Here is a 23124-nt window from a genome sequence, read left to right on the forward strand (position 1 = left end):
TTAAGCGAAATATTCTGGACTACGACAGGTGGTCAGGTGATATTGCTCATCCTAAATCTCTTTCAAGTTCTCTACATTCTGGACGCCTCCAGCTAGGAGTTACCACTTTTTGGTGTCAACTCATCCCACCCCCAATAATGTCCGCCGTAGATATAATTTGACGAAGACCTACTACAAATTATAGGAAGAGAACATTCTAGAGACGTTATATGCCTCTCCAACATTAGGTGAGTACCCACACTCACTAGGGAACCTTCAGAAAAAGCAGAGAATCGAAGTTAAGAATAAGTACTCCCCCTCATTTGAAACTCACCCCACCTCCTAGATGTTCTGAGATCAATTCTAGAGAAGTTTTAGGAAGATAGAGAAGTTGGAATTCTGGAACAACCACGCCCAACTCTTTCTTACCAGTTATGACATTAATAAGTTAGAAGAGTTTTAAGGAAAGAATACAATCCCTCCAGCATTGCTCACAGAAATGGGAAATGATGCCCTGTAATTTGATATTTAGACTTAATAGTAAAACAATATTTTAAATATAAGGTAACATACTTTAATAACAACCATGGAATATCAATTGTTTTTTGTTGTTCATATAGTTTTAGGTAAATTCCAAATGATCGTAGCTAACCCAGATTACAGAGAATAGACCAGCATACAAAACGTAAAGCTCATTTTTGTTATGATTACATTTCTAAAAGAAATCGAAAGAAAGGACCAAATAATTTTGTAAATCAAACTATCCTTTTAAGCAAACAAAAAGAGAAGCTTTTAAAGCTGAACTCGAAAACAGATTGATTGAACAACATTTACAAAAAATTATCCTCATTACTCCCCATAAGAACAAAAAGAATTTAACGTTAATGTTGGGTTGAAAGTAAAGTAATGCCTATTTCTTTATGCGAGCTTTACGTTCAACTACCAAATTTGGTATAGCGGAAGGGAGGCGACTTAGCAAACATACTTTACTATAAATTCCTCACATTAAACGTTATATGAAATCCAAGTTCTAGACCGGGAACTGTACCCAGTACCACAATACATGTAACCGCTAGGTACTTTGACGCGGCAGATACAACATAAATGTTTTTTTAGAAATCAAAATTGTGTGTACTTAACTTTTGCAGAAAGGACGATCCATTCACAAGTCACATAGACGTATATAATCGAGAAGCGAGATATAGTCGAGTTCCAAATAATAATGCCTATGCAAATTTTACTTTCATATTGTAAAAAGTAAAACTTTATATTTATATATGTATAAACCTAGAAAAACAAATAAAAATGTTTTAATATTTGAGAAATAGCAACTAAAAAAATAATAATAATAAATTATAAAGCTATTGAAATCTAGTATACTAAGAAGCAACATTGAAGTCAAATAATTTTTACAAACATAATTAAATAAAAAAAAATAGATCAAAGAATAAATAAATCTATTTTTTAACCAGCTGTTACAATCAATAGACAAAAAAAAATCATCACCCTGAGTTGATTCACCAGTACACAAATCTATTATCTTCTTTTGCGTGGCAATTTTCTCTTTTTTGCCAAATATACGTTTCATTTTCTTATATTTTCGGTCATTTTCAACACAGCAGTTTCCTTCAACATAATACTCTAAGCAAGTAATACTTGTAAAAATCTTGGGTAACTAGGAAGGAAATCTACTGCATTGTGAATAACAAAAGTATAACCATTAAAAAATGCCTTCGTTATTAGAAGGTTTCATAATTGTAATAAAAATTAAAATAAGAATAAAATTAATATGCAATGCATATAATCTCAGATTTAATAACATTCATAAGATGTTATTAAAAAAAAAAAATTATATAATACTTTTTTTCGTTTTAACAAAAAGACAAAAATAATAAGTTAACGAAATAACATTCAGACAAATTTAAAACTTAAAAGGCCAGGTTATGTTACTTTTTAATCTTTTTTTTTTTTTTTTTTTGAAGACCTAAAATTTTTACGAAAATTTAAACAGTATATTTCATTACGAGATATGTAACATTTTCAAAATAACAACATTATGTTTAACTTAGTTAAGAAAACGAATTTTTTAAAAATCCATTTAAAGTTTCTTCACATACGAGGTCATCATCCGAAAATAATTAATGTAATTAATTTTTTGGAAACTAAAGTCAATAATTGTTATAGCTGGCGAATCAAGATAATTATCTTTATAGTATAAGTTTCTGTATAAACTGCAAACATTGGTCAGTTCACAGGCAAAGATTAAGAACAAAAGAAATAATTTTTCTACAAGTAGTCTCTAAAGAAATCTGGAACAAGATTAGTACTAATTAAAATCAGGGTAGCTAGAGCGCTGAACGGGTTGGGAATGATATACCAAGACTGGAAGGTCAACGGCTGATGCTTAAGTATTATCGGTAGTTTCAGTGGGTCCTCTTGATTTTTAGACTGAGATCATTGTTGACCAATGAGCAGGTGATAGTTGAAAGTTGAACAAAAAAAAAAAATACTACAAAGAGATGAGTAGAAATGACCTTTAGAAAGCCAGATTTTTATAAGGATAAAGAATAGGATTTACTGCAAACTCCAAATTTCTGGAATTACTGTTACGAGCTAGCCTTCTCATTAATTTACAGGACGTTCTTTTTCTAGCCTTCAGAAATAACTGGATAGACAGCATAAGGAGAAGTTTCCTTCTCACCGGTTTGGAGTTCCGGAGTTGTTTGTCACCAAACAACTGTTTGATGAAGAAAGTAAATATTGCAAGAAACACGGTAGATCAGGCCTGGGTGACAAGATGGATCTTCTCTGAATAGGATGGATGCAGCAATCATAATTGAGGGCTTTGGTATGTGGGCTTATTGGATACGCTAGAAAAGAAGATCCTATATTTATGGTTTGGAATTGAATCTTCAACTTTTTGGAATGGTAAGGAAAAAAAAGCTCTTTAGTTGTTGTTGCTTAAAGGAAACTCAAAACGTGACAATTTGGTAAAAAAACTAAGTTCGGAAACTTTGACACGTTCACAAGACAAAAAAAGAATATTTTAAATTTGTTTTTTTAGGATGATGACCTCATTTTGTTTATCAAATAAAAATTGAGGTTAAAAATGTTACATTTTTAACCTCAATTTTCAAAAGTTTAAAAAAAAAATAAATAAATAAACACAACTTGAGGATTTCTTAAAAAGAAGTACAATATAAACCCACATTGTTCAAATCACCAGATATATAGGTTTATGTATAAATATATATACATAATTCATTCATATATTTACATAAATTATGTAAATGCGTTTATAAAATATCTATAATAAATAAATAAAAATTAAAATAATAAAAAAAAAAACGGAAAAAATTAATCGAATCATTCAATTTATTAAAAAATTTAATTAATATAAGCTCAAAAAGTTGGACGATAAACTGTATTGTAAAAAATAATTTCTATTAATTTATTTTGGTGTTCACTCATCGCTTTTTACTTTCCTCTTTTTTAACCTTCTTCTTTCATTTCTATATATATATATATATATTTTTTAATATTATATAAATGTAATTTATTTATAAATTTTATTTATATGTATGTATTTAAATTTCATTAAAAATTTAAAAATCCATTTTTTTTTTGTAATCATATTATAATCCATTCTCTACGTTTCAAATCTGAGCATAACTTTGTTGGCATACCTAATTAATTAATGGATTTTCTATTAAACAAAAATAAAATAAAATAAAAATTTCATAAATTAATGATCTCCTTCACCATTTATTTTTATTTTTTCTGTTAAAAAAGAAGTAAGATACTTGATTAATTAAAAAGATATTAAATAATATAATTGCAAAATTTTTAATACTGAACTCTATAAAAAAAAAAAAACAAAGAAAGAATATGTATTTAAATAATAAATATATATACAGGGCCGCCATTGGCGTGTGTAAGACCCGGGGGCATCATTCCTAAAAATTGAAACTTATTTAAATCCTTAAAATACTTGAAAGTTCTACAAATTGGTACTTTTTTTTTCTACTTCCGCGAATCAGCTTCTCAGTACTTCTATACCTGTTAAAAGTAGTAACAGCAGAAAACTTTCAGGGGCAAATCAAGATGTCCTCCAATTAGACATCCATAAACTAGCTATCTGTGAGCGGCCGAAAGAATTTCCAAACTTTCATCTTATGATGATTCCCATAGTCACCATTTGCTCAGGAGTTGATAATTACTACATTGCTGTCAACTTTAAAAATTTGTTTTCCTAAAGGTTAGCCATCATTTTTTATATCCCATTAACAACAAAAAAACCTTTTATTGGGAGCGCCGGCGGTGCCCCCTTTGAAACGACGTAAAGGACGGTCCTGTACATTTTAAAAACAACCAGTTTATATGTTGGTGTAAGGAGCTATCTTTTCCAAAACAAAATTAAAATTAAAAATAAAATAATAATAATAAAATAAAATAAATATTCTCCTTTTTTTTTTATGACTTTCAGGCACAAAGAATTTTATTATTTTTTTTAATTACTGAATTACAGGTGTGAGAATATATTATATTTATTGTTTTAAATTATTATTATTTTTAATATTTATATACATGTGGTGGTAAAGGTAAAAATCGTAGGCAGTAAAAAATAAATAATATCTGTTCTGCCAATAGTCCCAATTATTAAAAAACTTTTTTTTTGAACAATCTGGAACAAAAATAAAAAGACAATTTACGTGAACACTTAATAATTTTGTGACTATTTAGAAAGACTAACTTAAGACTTTATGGAAAACATCCCCTACTTTCCTTTTTCGTGCATAAATTTATTATTACTTTTTAAACATTACGATTTAACGCGTTTTTCAATGAATTTTGGAATTTTTCTAATATATTAACAAACATTTCCTGTAAAATATATTATTAAGCATAAAAATCGAGTGGAAAAACGCTATTGATCTTTTTAGCGATCCATAAAAACAATTTTCTCTTGTAGTTTCATATTGGTAACCGCACGATTACTGTGTGTGGTGTAGAGTAATTAAAACGTAACATAAAGCTCGCGGAAATGTTGGCCTTTGACGATACCCTGTATCACTCATGACCATTTTTTCCCGAAAGGTTTGCACTGTAAACTGTTTTGAAAGTACATCTTTGTACATCAAGCATCAAGTATTTCTCGTATCAAGTACAACAAAGTGCGTTTACTTTGGGTAAGCTTTACATCGATACAGAAGAAAATCAAAGATTGATATCTGAAACGAGTGACATCATTTTCTGAGTCATGTCTGGCATAAGTTAACATGTATCGTTCAACTACCCACGTCATTTCCCTAGGATGATATCTCTATCCCTTTTTTGGTATTTCTTTTATTAGCTGTTTAATTTTCTGGATTAATATTTACATGCGCAAAATTGATAAGGCATTTTAGGTTTTTTTAAAAAACATTTCCACGAGGAAAATACAGTTTTTTTTTTCCTTTCAGCCCCTGCTCTGACTGCGAGAGGAAGAGAAAAAGAAAATGGTCCCTTATAGGTCCCGAAAGGTCAACTTTGACTTTAGAAAAGACCAGAGAAGTTAATAAGAAACAAGGATTGATATTATATAAACTCATGAAAAGGAGAGGTTTTATCTACTATTCCTAGAAGCTTTAATAATAACATGGAAATTAAGCTAAATTTATAAATAAAATGAATTAAAAGATAATGTAAGACTTACCTATGAAAGAAAAGGATTAGGTTGAGGTACAAGCGGTTGTGTAAGACCTTGGGTAGCTGCCGGAGGATACGGCGCTCTCATTGGTTGCAGAGGCGTAAGCGGTGAAAAAGGATTTGCAGCTCCTGAAAGACAGAAAACTATCACGTAAGAGATTCATTTATGTAGAAAACTATTGTATCAGGTTTTAAAAAAAATACTTAAAAAGAACTGTTCCGTGTTATATTTACATCCGACACTTTTGGATCTCCAAAAATCCCTATATAACCTAAATGCATTAAAAATTTTATGAAAGAAAAACATACAAATATCTGTATTATATTACAAGGGAATATGGATTTAGATTGAGAAGTATATAAGGAACATTTTCTTTAAACAAGATTCCATTTAAGAAAAAAGTAAATATTTCATTTTTTTTTTCTAATAAAGAAATTAGGATCTACGTTTAAACTAAAAATACCAAAATTATCATACCAGGCCTTGGAGGTTGTTGTGGTGCTTGGACTGTTGGCGGTACTATCGGTTTTGTAACCAGATTGTCAAGATTTACCAAAGAAGAATTCTCGCCAAGGAAACTATGCGGACTTCTTTTCGCCGTACTTGGACTACTTCCTCCAAGACAGTCATTCAATCCTTTCATATCAAATGGATTGGGACTCGTTGCTGCAAAATTCGATTAAATAATGCAATTAATTAAAACGCAATTATTTAAAATATCTATAAGTTTAACAAAGTTAAAATACAAAAAAATAAACAAATAATTATATTAAAATCCACTTACTTCCTTTGTTATTATTAATATTATTACGATCTCTATTTGTGATCACATCAAACTCGTCTAGATCTGTATTACTGGGAGAAGAGAGTGATGCTGCAGGACTTGGTTCTGTAGCGGGTGACCATGGATCGTTCTGTCTAACAGGAGGTGCTGGAGGCGGCGATACAGCTTTCCAAGGATCATTAGTTGCTGGTACTGTTTAAAAAAAAAACGTTATTAAAAGAAAATCAGAATGAAAATGGTTCAACACAATGAAGAACCTGGAGATTGCTATTCAAAATTTTATAAACAGTTTAACAACACAAACCTAAGAAATTTACTAATCTTAAATACAGACCCTACATGACTGAATATATTCAACTGAATTGAATTATATGAAAGAGAAGGGATATTTTGTACCTTATTATATTTAGCGTATCCATGAACTGAAAGATAATCTAAATTAATTAGTTTTTTTAGTATATATATCTTCACATTACAACTACCTGGTTTCGGAGGAACAGGCTGCACTGCTGGCACAGGTGACCAAGGATCTGAGACATTGGTTGCAGGTGCGGATGCAGATACACTCCAAGGGTCGGCAGTCTAAAAAAATAAAAATAAAATATGAGAAACACAAATTTTTAGATTAATATCGATTTAAATATTACTCAATTAGAACGAATATGGGGGCTGGCAAAAGCTAAAGCTCTCTTTACACAAATTTCTGTCTACAATTTAAAATAACTGGGTTGGTGTTGCGAAGGTATCTGGGATTAGGTAGGTTTTGAGTTTAATTTCATCTGGCTAGCCTGCTACCTAAAAATATAAGCCGATTTGGAGATCTTCTAGGGTGGACGTAAGGCTTCTAGCGTAAGACCCTCCAAGAATAATTGATAATGGAAACATTACTCAAGGTACTAGCAGAAACTCACAGGACTTATCATTAACCACTTATATAGGACAGCACATCTCTAAAGGGTGTCCTTGCTAGTAGGCCATTTTTTTTTTTTTTTTGTTTTCTGCCCGTTGAACAGGGAAAGAAAAAATCGGCCTCGTAATACTTACTGACTGATTACGAGGCAATCGTTGCTTATGATTCGACATCTTTGGCAGTTTTAAGACCAAAAGAGATGCAAAGAGTTTTCTCCTACTACAATATAATACTACAAGATACATTCTAATCCAGGACCTAAAGCCTGCTACTCTGATCTATGGCAAGTAGGTTTCTTTATTTTTAAATATGCCCAAGTCCTATGTTGGCTACTGCTGAAATTACATGAAGATTGAATTATATGAAAGAGAAGAGATATTTTTTACCATTTTTTATGTGTTACATTGGTCTAACAAGTGAGCAATTTTTTTTTTTTTATGTGCATGAAATGATTCTCGCACACTAAAACATTTTAAAATTCTGTTTTATTAATTAAGACTCATAAAATCTGTTTTTCACAAATTTGCTGTATACAACAAACTGCAAACAATAAAAATAATCTTATCAATTAGGTATACAAAATTAATACTATACGCTACAATATATTAGTTCACTATATACCGGAAGAGATCTTTATGTTATTGACCTTTTCTATACAAAAACTTGGTAGTGCGTTTTTTTTTTTTTATTTATTTTTTTACAACACGTCTGGATACTTTATGAACCTTGACTAAACCAGTGGAACAATCAGAACTAACATACGTGTGACTTTTATGGTTTTTACTAACAAAAAAAAAAAAAATAATAATAATACAGTCCAAAAAGAATTAAATACTAAAGTAAAACTTAATAATTTTAAATTGTCATTTTCTTGCTGTTATAAAAGCGAAAACACTGCAATATTTTCAAATTTACGAAATTTTCACCAGATATACTTTGTTTTGAAAGATGATGCTTCTGTTAAGTACCGCTCCTAGAAATAACGCAACTAACTGGCAGTAAAGCTATAACATTTATAGCAATAACGTAAGACAACGTACGGTTAACTTGATCTTACATGTAGTTTTTTTAAAAAGACGGCATTTTTTTTTAAAGTTGACACGAATTTCCTTGAAATTGATAAACTGGGCCGTCTTAGATATGAATGGTTTATAGCAGATATTCATCCTTAAGCTCAATTATTAAAAGGGCAATAGCAAAAAGAATTTTCCTCGAATATTTTCCCTTATTAAAGGAAAATTCTAATAAAGATTGGTTAGAAAATTATTAGAACCAGAATTCGAGAATTACTAAAATAAATTGGAAAAAAAACTTTTCATCAGTGAAGTGCGACTTTCGAGCGATCATTTTTTACCAAAACCTGTTCCCCTTTTTGCTTCTGTTTTGTAAGTCTCAGATCTGCACTAAGTGACTGTCGGCACCAAACAAAAGATTCATTTGGACACACACCTTTTTAATTTAAAAACGTAAATTACCAAAGAAATATCAAAATAAAAAAAAAAAACAGCACGATTGCTAAAATTCTCCTCACAAAATAAAAAAATTAATTACAAATAAAATATTTTGTAAAAATGACAATTTTATTAGGTGGCACTCACTAAAAGCAAAAATAAAGCTTAATTTTACAGTTAAGTTTTTACAAATTTTCATCTCGTATTTTTTTACTATTATTTGTTACTTTTAGGAAGTTAATCAAAGCAAAGCGGGGTAATTAAAAAAAAAAAAACGAAGAGGAGTTAATAGATAAATGTAAATAAAGGCAAAAACAAGGATCATTTTTTTAAATTATTTTTAATATCCCACACTCAAACGGATATTAATGCTTACCAATGACCAATTCATCAAATTGAGATTCAATGTCTGTAGGACGGAAAAAATAATTATAAAACATGAATTAAATTGATAAAATTAACTAAATTTATTAAAATTTTGCATAGTGATGGAGCTTTTCATTGTAAAAATGAAACTATTAATAAATATTTACAATATAGGACAGAAAAAAATAATTTACTGCTAGACAGAATCAAGGACTGCTCCTGAAGTAGTACTTTTGAGCGAAATTTACGTTGCGATCACAAATAACTCTCAAAAAGTAAATACCCATCTTCAGGCTTAATTCAAATAAACATAGATGATAAGCAGCCTTTACTGATATTGTTTATTAACTTAAAATAAAGACTGGCCGACATTACAGATCGCTGGCTTGCTCTACGGCCCTCCGAATATCGTTCTTACATTACAGATACTTTTTGAGTATGGGCATGATTGTTCACAAGCACACCATATTCTGAATACCATTTTTTATTTATTTATTTATTTTAAATTAGGGGCACCTTAATGCTAGACATTTTCTGTTTTTAAAACTCAAAATACGGTAGTAATAACTTTGTTCTTAATAGTAGTAAGAGAAAGTGTAAAAGAAAAATACTTACATGAGGTCTTGGCGGTGGAAGTGGCATACCCCAAGGATCATGTTGATTTACCGGACCAGCTGGAGGCACTTCCGGCGGTGTAAGACTTACGTCCAACAGATCAACCATATGACTGCCGCTGTTTGATTTACCCGCTTCGTTGGTTTGTTGTCTGCAAAGGTACAGTATAATTTTTTTTTACTTTTCCATTTTTAATGTATGATTACAACATTCTGCTGATCTAAAGGTAAAAATATTTACATGTAACTCATAGTTAATATCGACAAACTGCACAAGTTTTTCTATACGATACTACCTACAATGAGGAAAGTACCGAAAAAATTAAAACTAGACTGACAAATTTTTTTTATTTATTTCTATTTTTCACTTTCGTTATCAAAACTTTACAAAACCTTGAAAATTTCAAGGTCTCCCATGAATGTAGACTAAGGTAAAAAGCATTGGTGCAAACAATGGTTGCCATTGACAGTTAAATGTACATTCAAATTTAGATGCACTTTCCACAGAAAACGGAAAAAAAAATCACCTGTAAGATGGGGAATTTAATGACCAAAATGATGTTTCAACAATATTAATAGCATTTTTAATTTCTTTCTTCATAATGATGCCATATAAACTTCAAAAATATATTGTATGTAAACTTTTTATTTCTCTTTCTGTTTTAAGAAGTTTTTCAATCAAGTAGATTCGTTTTTTTTTAATTTTTTAATGAAAATACAAGTTTTCGACATATCAGAACTCTAAATTTTGTTCATTTTGTTTTAAAGAATTGGTTGCAAGCGGATCTGTCCGTGATTCATCACAACTCGAACAAGGAAAAATCACTGACTGTACACAAATTTTATTTACATCAGCTAAATAAGACTGTACTCTTTGCTAAGGTATTGGTTAAGTACAATACTTTGGAAATACCTCACTAAACCTGAATATATTTTTTTTATTACTTTGTATTCGATACTATCGAAAGCAGCGGCTTTCATGATTATTTTTTGGAGTACTGATTTCACACCTGTAGACCATATATATAACTTTGATTTGATAAATTTTCACAGGAAATTCATTTTAGGCCATTTCCAGGAAGGGTATTGTATCAGGCAGGGCCATTTCAGTGTAATGTACAGAAGATTCAAGCGAAGCAAAGAAATTAACGCTGAAATTTCAAGTTTAAAAAAAAATGACAAAGACAAAGTCAATTTCCCGGGAGATTCTTTAATTTTCCTCGTTTTTCGTGAAAATGTTTTAATATATGTTACTCAAGAAAAATTTTTAAAAAAGTCCAAATTTACTCTTACTTACATCAAATTTTTCAGACTAATAGTTGACAACTCATTTACTCACTTAAACTCATTCTGCGACTGTGATATGGCCAACTGTAACCGTACGTCATCACTTCTTCTTTTCTGTTCCTCCTGTTCCGCTTCCTCTCTAGACATTGCTAAGGCAAGTTGTAATTGTAGTTCTTCTTCACCAGCTGTTGTCGGTCGAGCACACATTATATCAACTGAAATTTACATTTTTTAAACAAAATATATTTTTTATTTGTCAACATTAAATTGACACCAAATTCTGTAATTTTTCTTTTTCATTTGTATTAATAAATAATATTTACCTTTACTAGGTGTTTCAATATCGCTTGAGCCCCATGTAGATCTTGTCTGTAATCCAAAAATAACAAGAAAATATTAGTAATTTTTTCTCCATCATTTTTAATTAGATCTCCATTAATTTCCTTACTTCATTTAAAAAGCTAAGTTCAAGAATACCCAACTTGCAAGAAATATATATATATTTTTAGACTACTCGCAAAACAATTACGTCATCAACAATAAAAAACGTTCCATACCTAAAGCATATTGCATTTTAAGAGCATTCAATTTATATAAGTCACCATTAACATTCCAGGGTCCATTAATTAATGCTGAGCGTAAATAAAATTCTATTTATACAATGACTCTATTTTTCAGCTTTTAAGCAATAGTACCTTTGGTTGGGAGAAATTGTTCGCAGCTTCCTTTGCTGAGTTGTTATGCAGTTCATTGTCGTTGATGCTATGAATTGGAAAGCTGTTTCCCTAAATTACATTTCTATTCGCTTTTTTTTTTATTGTAGTTACATAATATATTATATTATACTTTGTTTTCCTAATTTCTTACGAAATTATTTGAAGTTATTAAAAATGTATTAAGAAAATGAAATGAATAGAAAGGTATCGGATACTTCGACATTATAAAACTACTGTTTTACAATTACCTATCTATAATTTAACTCTATTTTCCTTACAGTTACGTATTTATTTTGTTAATGCTACTGAAGAATGTCTACCTACTACTCACGAAAGGTCTATTTACAATGCAGCAAATTTATAAAGCAAATTTTGACTATGTACCCCTAGATAAGCGTCTCGGTAAGTTGCGCATAAATGAAAAGATAGACACAAGAAAGTCCTCGCATGCAACTTTACTAATACAAATACCATGCATTAAAAAAAAAAACATTATTCGATGTTATATCAATTAAGACAAACAAATAAATAAATAGATAATCAACTGATTTAACCATTACCCCTTGGAAGCTTGGACTAGAAGGGGATGTAGCATCCTGGAACAGATAAAAAAAAAAAAACAAAAAAAGAAGCTAAAATCTTTGGTGTGAATCAGTCTACACGACAGCACTTTTTGATAAGCGCGATAGCAATAACACGTCCTGTAGACAATTATTCTTAAAAATTAAATAAAATAATTTTAATTATTAAAATTCAATTATATTTTTTTAATTTTCCTCATGGGAAGAGAACTAGCTACTTCTCCAGAGATCTTGGCGTTCCTGCGGATATCCCGGTTTATAAACAAAAAAAAAACACTTGAAGACAATGCCATTCCCGAACTATTATTCATACAAAAGTCCTGCAGAGATAGTTAACTTATGGCTACTACTTACCACCTATTAGATTAAGGTAATGCAGTAATGGATATATTTTAAATATATCGACAGATTCAGGTTCAGGTAACTGGCTGTTAAATACTTTATGTCACCAACTGGTTTTTAATAAACTTGAAATATTAACGCTTTTTAATAATCTATCAGGATATTGGTTCTTTCAATGCTTAAAGTCGACTACCCGAAATATTTAACAACTTAGTGATAATATATCAGATTCCTAACAACTGATGCCGTTTTAATTTAGAGCTTACTTGCTAAAAATATAATTTAATAATATACGGTATGATCAAAATACAAATTTATTATTCCTTGAACTCCCTAATTTATACTACTCTTTCAAAAACAATCTAAACTTCAAAAATGTGTCTTCAGCGATGTCCCACCTTATAACTCAGAATTTAGCTACATAAACCCATTGGAGCTAGGAAATCTTCATCTCTTTTTTCAGTTTAAGACTGAGAATATATAGCTAAATAATTTTCTTAATTTAAATCTAACCGTTAATGCCTTCTACATAATGCTTTGTTCATGACGGTTAACGTTTTGTCTTTATATTATGTTCTCCATTGTAAACGAAACAAAATTGTGAACAATAATTGTCTGAGAAGTTTTTTATCTAGCTCCATTCTGTGTTATTTTCGGCAAGCACAAATTTCAAACTAGATACTGCACTCTTTAGATGGTAGTATTTTATTCTAAATTGAATAAATATTTTCTTTTATGTTCTATCTATAATAATAAGGAATCTCTTCACCAAACTAGCTAGAAGCTTTTACATTCTTACATACTATTATTTTAGTTTATTAATTCCTTTCTAAGTCTTGAGGTTACTGGCGCCCGAAATCACTTTTAGAGCACTGCCTCCAGACAGTGTTCTCTAGTTACAGATCTTGCTGGTATATTTATTCATTAAATTTACTAATTATAATTATTTGCTATATAAAAACTATTTCATTTTGTATTTATCATATACAGTATTGAACTACTTTAATATTGCTACTTATTTAATAAAATAAACTGAATAATTCTTTCATATTTTATCACGAGTTTTATTATAATTATTTATACAATTGTAACTTGATTTATTCGTTGCTGTAATATTTATCATAAAAGCAATAAAGTATTTATTCAAGATAAACAATTTATAGAATCTTTTATAAACTGTAAACAACCAATTGTGATGAAACTGATTAACTGCAATAAACAAAGTGAAATCTCACTTCGCCTGATTATTTATACTTTATAATAATTACATTCTTAAAAAAATAAATAAATAAATTAGATAATAACAAATAAATCATTAAATAAATAACTTACAAGTGTAGTATCGCTGCCAAAAGCTGATGCAGTCTGGGCAAATCTTTCTTTAGCTTTCAAAGCTCGAGCCCTTTCATTTCTTAATCGTTCTTCGTCCCTTAACAGTAATACCAACTGTTTGGCTTTTTCTCTAACGTTTATACCTTGGTCTTTGCCTTCGTCAACATGTTGAAAATCCCTGAGTGTTTGTATAGCGAATATATTCTCTTTACATTGTTGTCCAACCTGGATAGAAGTATTTTTATTAATTAAAAGTTCAATTTTTTTTTCAGAAATAAAAGTAAAGCCTTTATTATATCAGGCGAGCTTTATGTGAAGGGCAAAACAATTTACCAACCAACATCCTGAAAAAAAAAATGTTTCAAACAGAAGTTATAGTTATCTAGATATGGACAATCAGCACTCCAAGATTTCAGAAAATTGTTGGTGCCGTTTTTGAGAAAACCTTTAAAAAAAACTAAGAAAATCCATCAAGTAAAGAGGTAATTTCGGTGCACATATTTTAAACAAAAACTTGATGTAGCGTCTTTTATTGGTACAGAAGCAAAAGTTTAAATTTCTGCGATTTTTCTTTTTTGAATAATGGTATATAGATACATAAACAGACAGACATAAGAAACATCGACCATTTTGTAAAAAACGACTTTTTTTTTTACTCAAGGAATTTCCGGATATGACTGGTTAAAATTTGCTCGATTACACTTCCTTCTATTACTTAGAAGAATTGGAAAAAAGTCAAAAAAAAATTAATGGCGTAAAATTGGCCTTTTATTTTTATTACTTTCAAAGAAAAGGAAAACTTGACTAATATTTCCTAGAAAATTCAATAATTTTCCATCTTAATTGAAGGCCTCCCAACTTAAAATATACTCACTAACGGAAATAATAAATGAAAAGTGATAAAACTCTCTGACGTCAGTACATTTTGAAGGGCGACTGGTTTCATAACAGCCAGCTTATATTTCTAATAATAAGGCATTACGTCAAAAGTTTAAAGTAAAAAGATATGATTGATTTTTTTTTTTTTAAATCTAGGGTGAAACACCCAAGCAGGGCTTTATCTTACCACAATGTTTTTGATCGCTATAAATTTTGAATTTTTATAAAAATTTAATTCACTCTACTGAACCCCTAACCAAAAACGACCTTTTAGAGAATGCCGAAGGATTCCTTCCTTTCCTAATTATAACTAACTTTCAATGAAAAAAATAGCGAACAGGGCCTTATTAGATTAAAGTAAAGTAATCGCCTACTTTTTCAGGCGGGGCATAACGTCCAACTACCAATTCCTTATTAGATTAAGCACACAAAGTTTAAAAAAAGAATTCGCTATATTGGTTTACGAGATAATCGCGAAAAACGGAACAACGCATTTACATTAACTTTAAGCTTTGTAATTTTTCATTGTAAAATTTTGTGGAATTACACACGTACACACCTATAAAGTTTCAAAGAAACTTATGTCTCAGAACATCAGATGTATATCGCTTGTTAACATTTAAGTACATCCTGTGAGTTACCAGTATTTAAAAAGAAAGTATAAAAATAACTAAATAAGGCTTACCTTTTCAGAACCAGTTTTTATAAGATATTCCAATAGGACGAGTGCTTTATAAACATGTCGCCAATTTTTACCATGATCATTCAATCGTTTCCAGATCATTTGCATAATTTCCGTAAATGCTACCACATTGTATGTTAAATCAGCAATTTCAGACATAAGTGTACTGGATGGCCCCCATGGATCATTGCTAGTCGCTTCTCTTACTTTTACCTTCGAAAAAATAATGAAAAGAACAGTAATTAGGAAAAAAAAAGAAAAGAATTTCTTACGAATTCTCACAAGAATTTTTATTGTAGTGATAGATTTTTTATAACTTATAGGGAACATTATATTTTCATCAACAATAGAACCGGTGCCGAGAAGACATTTTCAAAAAAAAAAAAAAAAACTCAAAAAACTGCTAAATCCATTTGGATAAGTGGTGTTCCGTCTTTGGAATTCTCTAAAAACTCAGAATTTTAACCCAATTAACCCTCCTTTATCATAAGTAAGGCATAAAACCCGTAAATTATAATCAAATAGTACTTTAGATAGAAAAACTACCCAACTTACACCGCCCAGTAGGCATCTTAATCGATGTTATCTGGAAAAAGGTTACAAATAGAAGTTCAATGCAAACAGTGTAACTTAGTTTAAAGAGAAGCCATGGATCCATGAAATAGAAAATGAAAAATCCATTCAGTAATTTCTGGATGAGGGATTTTGATTGCTGCTATGTTGCAGTCAAGTCCCCTGGGTGGGTCCCAACGTAAGTTTTTGAGATACTTTGTACATGTAGCACACAACCACACTTAAAGGGCAATTCCTAAAACTAGTTTTTACAAATTAAGTATATCTCAAAAAGAATATTGCCGTAAAAAATCATAACAAAAAATTTAACATGACCACAATACCTTCCTCACCCAATAAAGTGTGAATTCGACAAAAAAAATAAAATAAAAGATAATAATTACTGAAAAAGTTAATGCAATTCAATAATTTTTGTAAATTTAAAATTCAAAAATACCTGTGCATCAGAATAATTGTGGGCTAGATTTTTTATATTTCTTCGCAATCCTGCAACATTGACTTGCATATCCTCTCGTCTTCGCATCTGGATAAAAAATTGCACGTATTAAGAAGAAGAATGATTTAGAAGAAAAGAGAAGTAAGATAACAAAAAAAAAGTTGAGTAAAACCAATGCAAACATCAACTATATAAATATTTTAAAACTAAATTTCTATGAATGACTTTTATCAATGGGTGAACTGTTAAAAAATGCAATTTCCCAACCAAACTAACGAATGATTACACAGAAATATTTCCAGATATTGATCTCGGAAGCAATACAAGTTTTTTTTTAACCGATATGTGTAACATTACTGGGTCATCCAATTACGGTTATTAAAAAAAAGGAAAATTAATAACAAAAAAATATGTGGCAAATAACCAAAATTAACATCAATTAGTTTAGTGAAGTTGATTTGAGATATTGCTCGGTAAACTTGCGATTTTTTTTTTTATACTACCTTTTACCAAAACGAGGATTAATCCTGATTGTTTTAACTTACGTACTTGTTTTTTCACCGAAATGCAAGTTTTGGGGTCCCTTGAACACGATAAAAAGTTGATTAGTAATTAAAACCTAAAACGGTATTCCGTTTTTGAAGAAATGAGACTTTTACTGAAAATACTGGCAATGCTTTTAAATTTTCTAACACAAATGTAGCGACAGTAAGTTGTAATAAAGGAGTACTTCAGAGAGACACAAAACAGATTTCCAAAAACCATCTGAAAACACTAACTTTATCGGGGAAAAAGTTTCGAATGAAAACGACAGGTACCTTAAATTAGAAGACTAGATAATGGGAATTACCGCAAGTCAAATCTACTATAAAGATCTATTGTGGCTCTCTTATGCTTAAAATGTAGGATATATAAATTGTGAAATGTAAAACTGAGTAAGAGACGTGCGGGACCCTCAAGTTTATACTTTACCTGAGGTTCGCTAACCCAAGTAAGTTAATCACATACGCTTTCTTCGCAAGCCCTATTTTTTTTTTTCGTCGAGATACCCGCAGAGATGCCGAGATCCCTGAAAAAAAGACTAGTTCACTAGTTCGTGGAAGAGACACATGAAGTTTAAAGGAAATCTACGAAATACAGTTAAGGATTGTGGTCACAACCTTATTACTTAAAGAACCAAAACGGAATTCCAAGTTTAAGATTACTATGTTTTTGAGATTTTATGCTATTACACACAAGATATTGCTTTTTAAATTGTTTCATGTTCGAGAGGTTGTCCAAAACACATTTCCTGTGCATTCTCAATTTCAAAAACTTACTCATACTAAATAAAAATTTCTAATTCGAATATATTTTTTTCTAATAGACCTTAAATTTTGGTGCATAAGTACCTACGTTAAATAAATAATTAATTGGGGGAAAGAAACACAAAATTAATGATCACATCCGTTATTGTAAGTGTAAAACCTTTTGTTACTTCTGAATAATTAGAAGATTTTAAGAGTAAAAATACCATTTGTTTATAATGTTTGTATTCAGTAACACCAAAGTATGTAAACTTGATGTTGTTTTAAAGGATAAACTTAAACTTATAGTTCATGTAGTTCTAATAAAACTTCTCAATTCTTCACGTTAAAGCAAAATTAACCATTTAAATTGGAAACTGAAGATCGAAAATTTACTTAATATCCCTCAAAAGCACATCTAAAATTTTCCAGTGTCGTGGAAAGCTAGCAACGTTATATATGTATTTCTAACTAAAGATAATGACCTCAATCTAACAAAATATCTGTATTTAAAAATTGTATCTAATGATAACCTAAAAAGAATCTACAAAATGTAATCAAAGTAAATATACATACCAAATAAAATAATAATAATAAAAAAAAATCTCCGAATTAGTTACTTTGTAATGATAGAAAGAGGAAAGAGAATTTTTCGCCCGATTAAATTTCCATGTAATTAATTAAAACATTAAAATTTAACTGAATCATATGTGAAAAAAATTAACACTGTCAACATTGAATTTGCTCTATAAAAATACATCTATTTATAATAAATAAAATAACATACCACACCCTTAACTTTTAAAGGAAGTAGGTAGCATATGGTTATATTAAAGAATATTTAAAGAATACGAAAATTCAGCAAATAATAAATTGAAGAAATCATTAAAGAAAAGAAAAACCAAAGTTAATTACACACCATTTTTGTTTTTTAGGAGTAATAGCTGATTGTCTCTTGAATGTAACCCGTCCAAAATCGGCCTTATTTTAAAAAAATAAAATAGAATTTAACAAAAGAAAACAGTTAATGTGTAAAAAGTAAATAAATAAAAACAGCCAATTAGTGATTACAAAAAAATCATAATCGTTAGAATCAGACGCAACAAAAAGGTTAATAAAAAAACCTTTATACTCTTTTGACACTTCAAATACCTGCTGAATAAAAGTAGAAGACTATTTATTTATATTTTTTAAAATGTGATTGACTTATTTGCTTTCCTCAAACTACGAATAACAAATACTAAGTACATAATGAATAACACCGACTCAATCAAAACACATTATTTTATATTTACTTTATGATCAAGGAACTGTAACATAAAATCAACCTCAACAGAACACGGCACTAATTACACTGTTTCCATAACCAATTTTATTTTCTTCAAAGGCACATTTAATAAACAAAAAAAAACTAAATGAAACTTTTAAGAACAAACCTTGATAATAAAAACTAGAATTTCATAAGGTAATTTAAAAATAATTATTTGCTTATACAACTAGTTAAAAGATAAGGAAATGACAACTCTTTCAATTTCGACAAATCAGCAAAAGCCAGCCAAATATGGCCGCACTCAACTACATATGTTCTTTGTAATAAATAGGTGAACCATAATAACAAAATATATCGCGTATATATAAAATGAGAATATTTATTTAAAAAATAATAATTTTTTTAAATAAAATAATGAAGTATTTTTTAAGAAAACTGACACATTTTTAAGAAACATTGTTTTTTCTTTTAAAAACATTGTTATCATAATGTTGATAACGATGGTTGTTTGTCTTGAGAGCATGTGACTAACTGTAAGAATTTTTTTTGAATGCGATTTTCAGTTGTTTTCGATTTAGTTCGGGAATAATTTCAAGGAATCGGTCAATTGCTTATTAAAGAATTTTCATTTTTTTATTATTTAAAAAAGATGAGAATATTAAGAAGCAGCGTAGTACTTGTAAAAAAAGATGATCAGTTCCTATTAGGATTTAATAAGAAAGGTTTTAACAAAGAAAAGTGGAGCGGATTTGGAGGGGTTTTGCAGCCAAAAGAAGATTTGAAAATGTGTGCTTTAAGGTAATCAATGATTCAATAATATTTTTGAAAATTGAATTTTATTTTTTTTTTAATTCTCAATGAGAAATAATTATTCAACCCTCTAAATTAGCTGTTAAATCACTCTTTTCTCTTTTTAAGCGGCAGCTACAACTAAAGTGTCTTTTAAGATCATCATAATAAGCTTAAAAACAAAAGTCTGTCAACTTTGTTTGTTCTATTAATTAAAATAAAATTCCAAGGCATTTAGAAATTCAAAAACTTGTGGAAGCTGTGGAGATGTATCTTGTAAGTTCGTACAAATTTAAAGGTAAGCCAAGAAACAATAAAAACGGTTCATATCCTCTACAGCTGAGGTTCCCAACCTTTTTGGACCAAATGCCCACCTTGAATGTTAATTTTTTTCTGCCGCTCATCAAAATTACGAATTTAAATCAATTATTGCCTTAAAATTTCTTCAAGCAATTGGAGTTGTTTGCTAGGAAAAACAAATGTCTCAAGTTGTAGCATTTCTTTATATATATATTTTTTTCTTTTCTAGTTTAATAATGCGCTTCAATGTAGTAATAAAAACTTGTAATAAGCTGTGATATTTTTTATTAATACCTTTTTTACCATTGTTATTATCAGGCTATTCGTCTCATAATTTGAAATTTTATTTTTTCATCTGAAGGTTTTTTAGCTCTAAAAATTCTCTCTCTTCAATATAAACAGTCTTCGTCAATTTCTAAAATTTAGGATACAATTTTCGGCCAAAAGTTTTAATTTTGAGCTCTTCACTGAATGTCTACTTCAAATTGTTCTAAGTGCCATGAGATATTGGAAAGTGATCCAAGGTCCAATCAAGTGTTTCAGTATGAAGATGTTCTGAAATTTGTCTGAAAAATCTCTGTGAAGAACCTCTAAATTTTTATAGAATAAAAAGGGCACCTACCACGGTTGATTTCTTAAGGATTTCGAACGAAGAATGACTTTGCGGTTGTGCTTGACGGTCTAGACTCTAGAGCATAAGTTCTCTCTGAATACGAATTACAAAGCTACTTCCAATCAAATATATACGTTGCACTATTGTAAGGTTCAAAACTTAAATGTTATTTTGATTATGATGTCGTTGCCATATTTTTTTACACCAATGGTAGCGGATCACCATTTCGCCCTGCAAAGATCTTGTAATTCATCATAGTCCATTTAGATCATTCGGAACCACTACATTCTGATTTTTTAAAAGAATAACTCTACAACACTCACAATAGAGGTAGGGCTAGTACATAAGATTTCCATGAATAAGGTGCTCATACGTATGTCTAATGCGCATCCTCACAAGAATAGCTTCATCTTTTCTAGAATAGATGAATGCAAATGATGATTAACGTTAACCAGTGATGATCTGTGGTGTTGGCCCAAGATCCATCGAAGAGCTCATGCTGTACTGCCATCTTTATTACTAAGTCTTGAACTGCTTCTTTCTTATTAAGTTTTCTGATCAGATTTAAAAAAGATGACAGAGTTGGTGCAAATAATTTTGCTTTTAGACAGCGGAATTCTAAAAAGAACAGTAAAACATACTGACCATAAGTAGCTTTGCAAATCATATGAAGAGAGCAAACTTGTGCGCTCCCCACTGTCGTACACGACCCCACAGCTCTCAGTCAAATCCTTGAACATAAACATTCCTTCTCATGTATGTTTCAGAAACACGAAAGACCAGTGCGGTTTGACATTAGAGAAATTAGAAAAGGTTGGTAAAGTTGAAGTCAAATTCGCAGGCGTACAAGAACTAGTTCAAATACACGTTTTTATTTCGGATGCATTTTCTGGAGATGTCGTAGAATCTAAAGGTAATTAGGTGTCAAATCGTTTTCCCATGAAAATAAAATGTTTTATGTTAGATTAAATATGTATTAGTGCAATTATTGTCTATACTTTGTATATTGTTTAGATATGAGATCACAATGGTTTACTGTTGAAAATTTTCCTTTTGACAATATGTGGCAAGATGCAAAATTCTGGTTACCGGCAATAGCTGAAGGGAAGAAAGTCAAAGGATTCTTTGTTTATCAGAATGAAGATTTGATTTATCACGATTTAAATACTAACACGTTCAGCAATAAAATCCTCAGGGCTAGAAATATGTCAAGAGCAACATTTCGGCGTTAAATGAAGTTTTAATATATAATTTTATATACAAAATATGAAAATGAAAAATTACCCATGTTGATCCACCGTGCTGTTTACCTTAATACAATTCTCTTTATTTACTTGATAATTTTGTATTTTTTGTACTGCTCATTAATTTTGCAATAGACTATTTGTATTTTCACAATTTATTTTATAAATCCATTTCATCCAATTTACTGCACTCCTGTTAATGACAAACTTCATTACGACAGAACTATTAAATGGTCAAAAAGCCCAAAACCAATTTGGACAAAAAGTAAGAAGCAATGAAAGGGAGTATAAAAATCAAATCTCTTAAAAATTTTAACTGATGAACGCCAGGATTGGATCAGAGAGTAGCAATTCTTAGTTTTCCCTTGATGAGCCTACCTATTGATGGGGAATCATTCGCAAAATGGATCATTTGAGGGGGGAAGAAATTAGCATCAGGCAATGGTACCCTAAATGCCAACTACCCGTTCTTCATGGGGCATTTCATTAGATCAGAAGTTCTAAAAGTATGTACCGCGAATCCGCTTATTGTGCTCCGAGTTATATAAAACAAAATGACAACCAAAAATAAGTTCAAAAGTAAACCAAAAAATGGTGTTATTCAAAATGAAAACGAAAACTAAAAGATTAAGGGAAGCATACACTTGTATGTGATTTAAATTAAATTACAATCTACAATTAAAAATCTAAAAAATGATGCAGTATTTCTGTCGGAAAAGAATATTCTGATTAAAAAAAAGATGATTGCTCTAGTCTAGATTGTCTAGGGTGATTGTGTTACGTTCGAATATTCAAATACTCCAGAAATTTGTGAGAAACATCAATCACATGTTTCAAATTTAAGTTATTCTTTTGTTTATAACAAGTATAAAGTGTTTATAAATGAATCTTCTCATAAGACATCAATAAAGTAAAACTAATAGACTTCGTGTATCAGAACAATGCCTGATTTATTTCCAACCTAAATTACTCAATAATAATTAACACAAATACTTCAAATT

General features: G+C 29.8%; 2 protein-coding genes across 21 annotated transcripts; one reads left to right on the forward strand and one right to left on the reverse strand.

Moving 5' to 3' along the window:
- Nucleotides 1-1419: 1419 nt before the first annotated feature.
- lqf (epsin homolog lqf) lies at nucleotides 1420-19486 on the reverse strand. Of its 20 annotated transcripts, none has more exons than XM_074141212.1 (15): nucleotides 19344-19476; nucleotides 18827-18888; nucleotides 16622-16708; nucleotides 15616-15825; nucleotides 14052-14276; nucleotides 12357-12392; nucleotides 11404-11449; nucleotides 11133-11295; nucleotides 9795-9945; nucleotides 9190-9222; nucleotides 6932-7034; nucleotides 6453-6644; nucleotides 6146-6334; nucleotides 5675-5796; nucleotides 1420-4663 (listed from the first exon to the last, which is right to left on the reverse strand). In XM_074141212.1, exons 2-14 carry the CDS (start codon nucleotides 18827-18829, stop codon nucleotides 5675-5677), a joined length of 1560 nt encoding a protein of 519 aa, XP_073997313.1. In that variant the 5' UTR covers nucleotides 18830-18888; nucleotides 19344-19476; the 3' UTR covers nucleotides 1420-4663. The 20 variants fall into 20 exon arrangements, with proteins under 20 accessions (XP_073997313.1, XP_073997315.1, XP_073997314.1 ...); XM_074141214.1 differs by lacking the exon at nucleotides 19344-19476 and adding an exon at nucleotides 19203-19225; XM_074141213.1 differs by lacking the exon at nucleotides 19344-19476 and adding an exon at nucleotides 19060-19173.
- A 186-nt stretch (nucleotides 19487-19672) lies between these two features.
- On the forward strand, nucleotides 19673-22220 carry LOC141460842 (oxidized purine nucleoside triphosphate hydrolase-like). The gene is made up of 3 exons (XM_074141245.1): nucleotides 19673-19975; nucleotides 21647-21792; nucleotides 21894-22220. Exons 1-3 carry the CDS (start codon nucleotides 19827-19829, stop codon nucleotides 22109-22111), a joined length of 513 nt encoding a protein of 170 aa, XP_073997346.1. The 5' UTR covers nucleotides 19673-19826; the 3' UTR covers nucleotides 22112-22220.
- Nucleotides 22221-23124: the final 904 nt, after the last annotated feature.

Source organism: Rhodnius prolixus, unplaced genomic scaffold (assembly GCF_049639745.1).
Source record: "Rhodnius prolixus isolate KJV_2025 unplaced genomic scaffold, Rpr scaffold_6, whole genome shotgun sequence".
Lineage (NCBI taxonomy): Eukaryota > Metazoa > Arthropoda > Insecta > Hemiptera > Reduviidae > Rhodnius > Rhodnius prolixus.